The 12,196-nt window shown below is 46.1% G+C and overlaps 1 protein-coding gene across 1 annotated transcript in view; it reads right to left on the bottom strand.

Annotated features, from left to right (window-relative positions):
* Window positions 1-11,891, bottom strand: part of TSHR (thyroid stimulating hormone receptor) — a 618,302-nt gene extending 606,411 nt beyond the window's left edge. The window contains exon 1 of the mRNA XM_086937590.1: window positions 11,600-11,891. Within this exon, the coding sequence (XP_086793716.1) occupies window positions 11,600-11,790 (191 nt within the window). The 5' untranslated portion in view covers window positions 11,791-11,891. The remainder of the gene's footprint in view (window positions 1-11,599) is intronic.
* Window positions 11,892-12,196: the final 305 nt, after the last annotated feature.

Raw genomic sequence — 12,196 nt, 5'->3', positions numbered from 1 at the left:
GAGTGCTTGTAATTGACTTTTCAATAGGCATGAATGAGGTGTAAACTTGGCGGTCCTGGTGTGAACTGTCCTTTCATTGCTGAAAAAAGCCCTCCACAGACCCTTCTATGCTTACCTACTACAGACTGAACTCCCTGCTACCGATCTCAGCAAAGACCTTAGAGAAAATCATTAACAGACGCCTCACTGAATATTTTAGCGACCATCAACTACTCAACACCACTCAGTCTGGTTTCAAACCCAACCACAGCATTGAAACTGCCCTCATCACTGCCATGGATGACATCCGCATGTCTCTGGATAAAGACACAGTGACCTTCATCTTCCTGCACCGCCCCTAAGCGTTTGACCCGGTCTCCCACCACATCCTCACTAATGCCTACATGACATTGGAATAAAAGGACACACACTCCGATGGATCTGCTCCTTCTTCACTGGAAGGACCTAGTCAAGCAGTCTAGCACCGTACACTTAGGATGCCCATGACCTCATGTGCAGAATTCCGCAAGGATCCTTCCTGACCCAACCCTCTTCAACAATATAAATTATTCCTCTTGCCAGCATCATCTGCTCTCGCAACATCAGTGTCCTCTCCTACACCGACGACACACAGCTCATTCACTCTCTCAAGGACAAGACGCCCAGTACCTGGATCAAAGGCAATGTCTGCATGACTAATATTACCCACTGAATGAAAAACAGCTGTCTAAAGCTGAACACCGACCAGATCAAAATTGTGATTACTTCCCCTGGTGGCCAACAGAACTAGGACCGACAACCCACCACCTATACCAAGATCCTTGAGATGGTCATCAACACAAAATCGGCAATGAAGTAAAAAGTCAATGCGGTCACTGCCACATGCTTCTACACCCTGAAGGTCCTGAGGAAGGTTTTCAATTGCTTCTAAAATGGCACCAGGAACTCAATCATGCACTCTGTTGTCACATGCAAGCTTGATAAAGGGAATGCCCTCTATAATGGGATAAAAACTGACCAAAAGGCTGCATATCATTCAGAACTCAGTGACAAGAATCACTCTCAAAATCCCACATTGTACTCACATAACACCACAACTGAAGGATCTCCTCTAGCTCCCCATACACAAATTAGCACAATTCAAACTCCTCACCCACACTTCCAAGGCATTACATAATATTGGCCCAGCATCCGTCAACAATCCCATCTGTTTTCACAAGGCTTCCAGACACCTCTGATCATCTGGACTCTGACCTGCACACATCCTAACCATACGGAAAACCAGATCTGGTGGTTGAGCCTTCTCATGCACTGCACCTAAAGTGTGAAAAGACCTGACATTACACATAAGAGAATCCTCCTCACTTTTTGAATTCCACAAGAAGCTGAAGACCTGACTTTTAGAGTAGTCCCACTAGGCCTTAGGTTTGGCTGGACTCACACCTTCTCAGTGCCAGGATACCCTTCTGGGTGAAAGTGCGCACTTAAAATTTAAACAACATAACTTTCTCCCAGAACAGGGACAAAAGGCCTTGGGTTTGGAGAGATGTTGTAGTTCCCATGACAGGATGGCCTGTAGACTGGGTCCAAGGACTTCATCAACTTCAAAGAGGCCTGCCCTGTCACAAGAAAAGATTAGCTGACACTTCTGCTTGGACCTTCTTTTGTCCCCCAAGCCAGTCAAGCCCCAATGTCAGTGGGCCTCTGTTTGATATTACAGTGTCACACCCTGTTTGACAGGTCTGGTGAGTCTGCATATAACATTTGGGGCACAAAGAGAATGCCAAGAAATGTGTGTGTATCCACTGTCTGGTTGCTGAAAACTCAACTTTGAAGTACCAGACTTCTGTCTCTCAGTTTGTTGGGGATACTGGGACTGCCCGAATCTGGATTTTAGTGTTAGATGTGGGAGGACACTATGATTGCCTTAGTACACTCTCACACATACACCCAGCCCATGTTCAGTGTTGCTGAAGCTGTCAACCATCTTGAAAATGCCCAAAGTGGGTATGGTTAGCTCCAGGAACAATTATTACATTATTTAGGGTATCCTTATGGGTCATTTCCACCCACTGGCTCGTGCCAGGTATAAAAAGGGCATTTCAAGGCACCCACTTCAGAACACTCCTGGATCTGTAGAAGATCAGAAGAGGACTGAGCCTGCTGTTTGCAACATGAGAACCTTGGAGGGTTGGACCCGCTCTCTCCTCTTGTACCCAGGACAAATAAGTAGACTCCCAAGGTCACATGGATAACCTCCTGTCAAATTGCAGGGACACAGCAAGCTACAAGGGTACTTTTCCTGCAACTGCCCAACTGACCAGTGGCAACTGGACCTGGACTGGACCATCCATTTAGCTTCTGCCTGCCACCCTGTGAGCCTCCAAGGGTCTCCCCTGAGGTCCTTAGGGGCTTTAGAGGTGTACTTATTATTATTTTTTTATTAATGACATTTGTTAAGCGCATGGTTGCACAAGGAACAGTGCGTCCCCGCGCTGAAAATCCCACTAATCATCTCTTTAGCTTAGCTCACGGAGGATGAGCACTTGGGCCAGGGGAAACTATACTGATTATGTCTTGGGGAAGAGATGGGTGTCAACCTCTGTCTGGACCTTGCTTCAGACGGTTCCATCCTCAATTCGATGGGCAGGTCATTCCAGTCTTTACTGGCCAGGTGTCTAAAGGACCGTCCTCCCATCCTTGCTCTGTGGATCCGTGGAACCACTAATAGCATGCTGCCCATCGACCTAAGAAGGCGTGAAGGACGATAGATTGGAAGCAAATCCTGGAGATATGAAGGTGCTTTTTTGTGAGCTATGCGATGGGTAATGCACATAGTTTTAAATTTAATTCGTTCCTTTATTGGAAGCCAATGCAGGGAACGCAATGCATGTTTCCCAGAGGCCCTCCTAGGGAGGTTCAGGACAAGCCTGGCAGCTGCGTTCTGGACGCGTTGCAACTGCATTAGGCCTTTTTTACTGAGTCCACATAGGAGGGAGTTCCCATAGTCTAAATGGGAGGTGACCAAGGCATGTACCATTGTTTTTCTGGTGCTGGAAGGCAGTAGGTCAAGGATTTTTCTCAGGACCTTCAAAATGCCATAGCATTTACCGGCAACATTACCAACATGATTAGTGTAGGCTAGATTAGAATCAAGAAGTATGCCAAGGTTTTTGACTGTGTCCACCGGGGCAGGGACAGAGCCCAGTTCTATGGGCCACCAGGCAGATGTCCAGATGGAAGGACAGGGACCAACGATAAGAACTTCCGTCTTATTACCATTGAGACGGAGATAGTTCTGCTTCCTCCACCCATCAAGTGCCACCAAGCAGGCCGAGAATTTCTCAGCATCCACAACTGGATCACGGGACAGGTTGATCACCAGTTGTGTATCGTCTGCATAAGAGACTATGGCAACACCATATGACTCCACCAGTTTGGCAAGGGGTTCCATGTACAGATTGAATAACGTGGGGCTCAAAATCGAGCCCTGTGGAACCCCTTGTCTAAGACATCCTATACTGGATTTGCATGGTGGACAATGCACTTGAAATCTCCTGTTCTTAAGGAAGGAAACCAACCACTCATGAGCAGGCCCGGTTATTCCCTTCTCACTCAGACGGTCCAGTAATACGGAGTGCGATACAGTGTCAAACGCCGCACTTAAGTCCAATAAGACCAGTGCGACCGTGTGACCCTCATCCGCCCTACACCGCAACAGTTCCGTAGATAGAAGGAGGGCGGTCTCACTCGAATGTTTGGCTCTGAATCCCGACTGAGACGAGTGGAGGAGCTTATTTTCCTCCACAAAGCTCACCAGCTGTCGGTTAACCAATTTCTCTACTACCTTCGCACAATAGGGAAGGAGGGAGATTGGTCTAAGGTTGTCTAGTTATGTTATGCTAATATGGGCTTTCTTTTTTATCGGGACAACTTGGGCCAGTTTCCAGATGTCCGGAACTAGACATTCATGGAAGGAAAGAGAGGCATGTTACCTATGTGCTCCGCTACCTGGGGAAGATGACTGCGAAGAATCCTCGCTGGGACCGCATCTAAGGGAGAGCCAGAGTGAATGTCCGATAAGATGTTAATTAGCTCCTCTGCTCGGGGGACCACAAACTCCCTAAGTTTTTTCATAACCTGTTTTTCACAGTTAGGATCTGGCGAATTAGTGGGTTCTGAGTTAATCTGAAAAGATGCGTAGATCTTTTCTACCTTCCCTATAAAGAAGTCTGCAATCTCATTGCATGACTCTGTCGAGGGGGGGACTTCCCCTGAACTCGCTAGAGGGGCGGAGAGTTCCTTCAAAATCATAAAGAGCTCTTTAGATGTGTTATCTGAACAGTCAATCCTCTTATTATAGTAATCTCTTTTAGATTTCCTAATCTGACTGTGATAAGACCTTAATTCACTCTTATAGACTTCACGTAGTGAGGGGGCATATTCCATTCTCCATCTACGCTCCAGAGTCTTACATTTGGTTTTGGCGGCGCGTGTGATGGATTGGGATTTAAAGGACTAAAGTCAGAAGATAAAATCTTTGACCTGGATGAACCTGGTTGGTGTTCCCAACTTACACTCCATTTTGGTTAGTGCCAAATAGTGCCTAGGTCCTGTTCTACCACAACGATTGATTATCATTGGCACTTTATGTTCTTGGCACCATGTCTACTTATTATGTTAACAATTAATTTCTCCGGTTTCCCTTATTGGAGTTTTGTGTTTTAGTATATTTAAATTTCAATCTATTGTTCTAATTCATTTTAGAACTTCTATTGTTTTACATTTTGACTTTCGTATTGTTTCAGCACTGCATAAATACTTTACACATTGCCCCTAAATCAATCCTGTCCACTCTCCTATAGCTACCAGGGGATTCAGCTTAGAGCTATTTAGTGACGTTAGTGGATCACCCTGGCAAGGATTTTGATTATTACATGGGATGGGTACTTACCCCCATCAACTAATAACCGCATTTCTGAAAGATGGATGGATGGGTGGGTAGGTATGTAGATAGGTAGGTAGGTAGATAGATAGATAGATAGATAGATAGATAGATAGATAGATAGATAGATAGACAGACAGACAGACAGAAGACAGACAGACAGACAGACAGACAGACAAACAGACAGCCAGACAGACAGACAGACAGACATACATTGGTATAAAAAACATGTTTGATAGGGGCCCATGAAATACTGAAAACTTTTCAGATGGGGGTGTGAAATATCGGTTTCAACATCACAATGCAAGCCCACCGACCATTATGCAGAGCTTTACCATTGTCAGATCCAATAGGAGTATACAGTAATGGATGACCAATTAAGCAGCAGTCACTTAAATTCTGCGATAAGAAAAGGCACATTATGCAGCGTTATGTAGTATGTTCTGTGGCAGCATTATTCTGATGCATTTGAGCTCGAAACATTTTTGTTGAACAGTATTAGGCCGAAAATGAATTGGGAAGTTTAGTAAATTCACAATTATTTGGTCAATTCTGCAGTTAAAAGAATCACAGAAATCCACTTGCCCTGATTATTGTCCATGGTGTTATCAACAATCTCTTCACAGAAGGTAAATTCAACTTAAACGTTCTAATTCATATCAGTGCCCATTGTTTGTGGCACTTTGAGGAGCACAGCTTCAGTGTGAGTTTAATAATGCCAAGGGTGTTCAATTCTAATTTTCTACATTTTTAACTACATATGTAATTATAATTTTCATCTCTTTGCTGGAGGCAACCAAACAACATAGTTCAGAATTACACTTACTTTTTGCAATAAACATTCCCCTGTTCGAAAAAAAATAGATTTTGCAATCAAAATAACCCCAAATAAACATTTATTAAAAAATATACACAATGAGTAAAGTGTAAAGTTGTGTTATATTGTCATTTCTGCCTTCTGGTGCTTTCTGCACACCACTCAGGTTTTGGTCTTGTGTTACTACATGGTTACCCGGTACGTAACCTCTCTCTCTTGCTTGCTTGCTATGTCTCTCTGTTTCTCTCTCAGTAAATATCTCGTGACCAAGGCTGTGAGCGGCAGCTGAAACGCGTAGATGCCATCACTAAAAAATAAATAATCGAGTTGAAAAAGAACCCCTGGAGTGCTGTTTTAAGCTCTGATCGAGTAAAGAGGTTGCTGTTTCTGCAATATAGATATAGATATATATACACATATATATGTGTGTGTGTGTGTGTGTGTGTGTATATACACATATATGTATATATCGATAGATTTATATCCAACTAAATGTACATGCATTTTTATGTTTGTCCTGTTTTATCTGCATTGCTAGAGCCCACGTCTCTGCCCATCACCTCCCTATTAATCCATCATTCTTTCAGTCTATCCCATTTCACTCTTTCCTAATCAAAAACTACAGTGCTCTGTTTTTCCCCTTATCCAGCTGTCCATCTTCGTTTGAACATCGATCAATTTCATTTTATGCCAAGCACCTAAATCTCTCCTTCCATCAGTCAATGTGTCTTCCCCTGACCATCAATCCAACCTTACCACAACCCACAGTTCTGCCCATCCATTTTATTCACCCATTCATTCAACCACCCATCCAACCGTTCAATCTATCTGCCTTCTTGTCTATTTATCCACTGACTCACCCATTCGTTCTCCACGCAGCCACTGCCTCGCTATTCATCTATTCATCCATCCATATGTCTATTCATTGTTCCCCTGCCCACCTATAAAGTCTCCACCTACACGTCACTTTCCCCATATACATTCTATATATGTGGCTAACAGTGCTTTCTATGGGATCCAGTAAGGTCATGGGTGCACCTCGGGTTTGATGGGGGCCGGAATGGGATTCCAACCTAAGGCCTGAAGATGAGTCTTTGCTTCAGTGCTGTGCAACAGAAAACTATTCACCAACGGTCCTTGTTGTGCCTCCTGTTTTTTACTCCGTTCCTCTTGGTTAACTAAACTGCGTCCCTCCCCAAACCCCACAGTGTGATCTTGGTGAAATCACACAGTCTGTTAGTGCCTCCGTTAAACTTTTCCAAAATTGCAAGCGCCTTGAAGATACTATCCACCAGCATTGAGTGCTAGATGGGGATTGGTAATGCAGGGTGCTTGTGGAAACAGCAGCATGTCTCGTTTATCTGCTAGTGAGTTCTTCCAGATGAGTTTTTGAAATGCGGTGAATGCATTGCGTACCCGTCTTAGACCTTAGGGAATGGGCAACCCGCAATCAACTAATATACAATAGAAATGAAATACAAATACATAATGTATGTCGTACGTTTCAGTAGGGAAGAGGAGGGAAGGGAGGAGGAGGAGGGAAGGGAAGGGAAGGGAAGGGAAGGGAAGGGAAGGGAAGAGAAAAAGAATGGAAGGAAAGGGAAGGGGGAAAGGAAAGGAAGAAGGGAAGGCAGGAGGAGGAGGGGAGGGAAGAAGGAAGGGAGAAGGAAGGGAGGAGGAGAGAAGGGAAGGGAAGGGAAGGGAAGGGAAGGGAAGGGAAGGGAAGAGAAGGGAAAAAGAAGGGAAGGAAAGGGAAGGGGGAAGGGAAAGGAAGAAGGGAAGGCAGGTGGTGGAGGGAAGGGAAGGGAAGAAGGAAGAGAGAAGGAAGGGAGGAGGAGAGAAGGGAAGGAAAGGGAAATGAAGGGAAGGGGGAAGGGAAAGGAAGAAGGGAAGGCAGGAGGAGGAGGGAAGGGAAGAAGGAAGGGAGAAGGAAGGGAGGAGGAGAGAAGGGAAGGGAAGGGAAGGGAAGGGAAGGGAAGGGAAGAGAAGGGAAAAAGAAGGGAAGGAAAGGGAAGGGGGAAGGGAAAGGAAGAAGGGAAGGCAGGTGGTGGAGGGAAGGGAAGGGAAGAAGGAAGGGAGAAGGAAGGGAGGAGGAGAGAAGGGAAGGGAAGGGAAGGGAAGGGAAGGGAAGGGAAGGGAAGGGAAGGGAGGAGAAGGGGAAAAGAAGGGAAGGAAAGGGAAGGAAAGGGAAGGGGGAAGGGAAAGGAAAAAGGGAAGGCAGGAGGAGGAGGGAAGGTAAGGGAAGAAGGAAGAGAGAAGGAAGGGAGGAGGAGAGAAGGGAAGGGAAGGGAAGGGAAGGGAAGGGAAGGGAAGGGAAGGGAAAGGAAGGGAAAGGAAGAAGGGAAGGCAGGAGGAGGAGGGAAGGGAATGGAAGAAGGAAGGGAGAAGGAAGGGAGGAGGAGAGAAGGGAAGGGAAGGGAAGGGAAGGGAGATGTTATTTATATTGAAAACGACAGGAAAAGGATTACTAAGTGTACATTTCCACAAGTCGGGGTGGATGTTTAGTTTTCAGAGTCGGGTCATTGACACAAATGTTGGGTAAGTTTGCATTCTCTTCCGCCATGCAACATTAGTCCTGCCTTACCGTTTGTCGCTACAATCTGCACATAAGCACACCATAACTCCATCAAGCCACAATCACATCCCTAGACTCTTCCATAATTCCTATTTGAATCTGCGTCCCAAGAGGCCACCTCAGCATCCTCCAAATCTACGAGCCAGAGCTCCCTCCACACCCCCATATCTGCAGCCCCCAGACCTCTCCTTGCCAATCGTCTTAAACCCCATGTAGATTTCCTACAGCAGCTCCCAAAACTGAGCATGTAGATTCCCTTCCCTATGTCACCTCCACATCTTCTCTTAGACCTGCACCCCCGCCTCCCCAGTATCCGTAACCCAAGTGCCGCATCGACACTCCGCTGCCATATCCACACCCCTAGATGTCTCCTTGCGTATCTGCACCAAATCCACTCCTAATCTTCGTCAGATTTGCATCCCAGAGCTGCCGCCTGCACTTTTCATAACTCCCTACAGCCCTCCTCCGTTTCCGGGCCGGATGTACTCTCGATCCTCCCACATATCTTCACCCCAGAGCTCCCTCCTGCACCTTCCCTATCTGCCTTGCTAGATTCCAACCTGCTGAGTCCCCCCCCCACCCCCCGTCTGTACCTGAATCCAGTCTCCTGCCTTCTCTATATCTGCACATGGAGAACCGTCTCCTGGACACTCTGCATTGACATCCTTGGATCCCACTTTCCTACGACCCTCCATCCCTCCATATGCACTCTCTTGCCTCTCTCCATATCTGCCACCCCCTGTACCAATCAGATCTGCATTCCAAGAACCCCCTCCCTATTCCTTTCAATATCTACACCTCAATCACTCGCTGACCTCGATATGTGCATCCTAGAGCTTTACACTGCACCCTACACATCTGCATGCCAAGAGCCACTTCATTTCTGCATCCCAGAACCCCTCCTGCAGTCATATCTGCATCACCAAGGCTCCTCCCATATGCTTCTTGCTTCATTCATGCCTGCTGGTCCTCCCCCCTCTATAGTCACACCCCAAAACATCCTAATGACTCCAGCATATCTTGAACTTACATGTATGAACCCTTCAATATCCGCGCTCCATGGTGCCTCTTCGTCTGCACACGAATAGAGCCCGCCCCTCTTCAATACCTGCATCCTCTAACCTCCTATCATTCCATGCATACACATGGTGCCCTCCACCTATCCAGCTCTGCAAAATGTGATTCCTACATACTTCCATATCTGCCTACCAAACAACCAACCTTTCCATGCCAGCAAACTGGACTCCCACTCCAGAACCCTCTCCCACCATTCTATATCTACACTCCCAGTGTCCCTCCTTGAAAGCTTGTAATACACATTATAGGAATATTTACTCCAGTGCTTTAAATGAAATGAAATTCAAATACAATTTGTAAAGCGCTCTAATACCCTGAGGTGTCTAGACGCAGTAATGGGATGAAAAGGTTATGTGCGGGGAGACTTCTGAAAAGGGGCTTGGCCAAATAAGTGTAACTACTTTTTTCAAGAGGCAGGGCCTATTTAATTAAGGGTGTGCCTTAAAGTATAAACTATTATCCTTTACTTCACAAATTGTGCCATCTGACCAGTATTTGGGTGCCTCTGTGAGTTTTCTGGTGTTGCCTCCAGACATATAACACAACAATGGGCATACGTCTAAAACAAGCCACACCTATAGACTTTGACAGTCTTTGTTAGCAGTATCAAATATATGAGTAAGAATACGAATTTTGTTGTGAATAATTAGAACCCAAAATGGTTAAATTCTGAAATATATTATACTGTGAATTCAACATTGCTACGATTTGTGAAGTGGTGGTGGTCTTTGGAGTGTCACAATCACTCTTGTTCCCCCATTCACACCCCTTTTCGCTCCATATCTTTCTGAATATCCTCCATCTTCAACTCTCGCATGTCATCTCTTGCCTTTCCGGAACTGCCTTTTCACCCTCCCTTTCTGAACCTACTTCTTTTCCTCTCCTCACTCGAGTCGCATGTAAGAACTGCATTTTCTTTTTCTTTGGTGCTGTCAACATTTTGACAGTAGTGTACCTCTTTCATGAACTTCCCATAGAAACACAATTGTGAATGGCGCATATGTGACCTTATCTAAGTCTGCTCTGCAGAGAGGCCAAGGACTTGAAGTGCAGGTAGTCAAAATACCTGTATTTCCTATGGACAGAAACTTCAGGCATGACCCGTGAGGGTAAGAGCAGTGCGGTGGGGGGCGGGGTGGGGTGGAAGATGATAGACGATGACGAGGGAAACTTACATTTGAAAAAACGAAAACCACTTACCTTGCGCTCGCCGCACTGGCGATGCAGCGAGCGCAAGTTAAGTGATTTTCAATTTTTTTATCTAAGTTTCTCTCATTGCCGTCTGTCAATTCATTTTTACAGTCAAATCGGTCAATGTTTTTGCCTGTAAGGTTCAAAAGATGAATGTATGGTCCGATATGAGCCAATTACAAAATCAGTGTTTAATTACTTTAAGGGCTCTAATTAAGGAACCACCCCTCTTTTAAGCTCTACTTATATCATCATCCTGCCCAGGAAAAATCGGCCTCCCAGACTCTCGTTTCTTCCTTTACCAATAATGCCTTCACAAAGTCACCCAACCACGTCACAATTGAAGTTTGGAGTCTTTACTTTTTTATGACCATTGTCCTTCCAAATCTGCACCCAAGAGCCAACCTCACCCCCAGACCTGCAACTAAGACCAGCACCGAATGGGCCATGTCTGCGGCACACTCACCCTTTACCCTCGATATCTGCACCAGTATTGCTGTTTCTTCCCAATATCTGCACCCCCTTCATATCTGCACCCATGGAACATCCTTAACCCCCATATCTGCACCCCGCCCAGTGCTCCAGACCCCCAATGCTCTGTATACGTCCATATTTTTACTGTGGCGCATCTCTACCTTCCCACATCTTCATGTTAGAACCCCAGGTTTCCTATATATTCCATATAATCATATTAATAATACATGTAGCACTTAATACTGCAATTGACATTAGGGCTGTAAATATTAGTTGTTACTATCACTTCAGTTAATAGTGCACGGTGTATTGACCTTAGCAAGGATGATATGCCAAAGCAGCCCTGCTAGCAATAAAATCGAGCACAGATGCAGAGTAACCAGGGGTCAACAACATTCCCTTGGTTTGATGTACCCAATCAGCCCCATCTTGCATCCTCGTAACACTACCTCCGCAATATGTATGCTTCCTATTCTCCCATATCTGTAGCCACAATAACCCCCTCCCTCCCAAAAAGCACATGGATGGGATGTGTACTCACAGGGTTTCCGTGGAAGGCGGGAAGTCTGGGATGAAGCTGATCTCCTTGCAGGTGACTTTGAAGGTTTTCCACTCGGAGCAGTCGCAGATAGATGGGCAGAGCTCGCCCTCCCCGCGCGCGCTGCCCCCGTGCTCCAGGGTCCATACGCTGGGGAACTGTAGCGCCACCATGCGAAGGAGCAGGAGCAGCATCTCTCTGTGTCCAGCCTCCGCGCGTGCAGGAAGGTGGTCAAACACTCATGGTCGCACCCACCGGCTGACCAGCCAAAGGGCGAGCCGAGCCTGCCGAGGAGCACCGCAGCAAGAGGGCTGGAGGAATGAGGAAGGCGCGTGATGCCACTAAACTGCCTGAACTTCAAAGAATGCATCCATGGTGGGACATATTTGTGACTGATCTCTTCAGATGGGTTCAGTGTGGGGGTCTCTGCTCTTCCCAATGCAGGATGGAGGACTGCAAGTGTTAACAAGCTCGAAAGGCCAGCTCCTCCAAGATGCCTCTACTGATTGAATGATTTAGTAGCTATAAAGGGGGTGGAGCTACATTTCCCAATTTTTTGTTTGAAGGCTAAACACGTTACCAAACTTGAATGACCACCTT

Source organism: Lissotriton vulgaris, chromosome 9 (genome assembly GCF_964263255.1).
Source record: "Lissotriton vulgaris chromosome 9, aLisVul1.2, whole genome shotgun sequence".
Classification (NCBI taxonomy): domain Eukaryota; kingdom Metazoa; phylum Chordata; class Amphibia; order Caudata; family Salamandridae; genus Lissotriton; species Lissotriton vulgaris.
The sequence above is the reverse complement of the archived record's forward strand: the minus strand, read 5'-3'. Positions and strand labels throughout refer to the sequence as shown.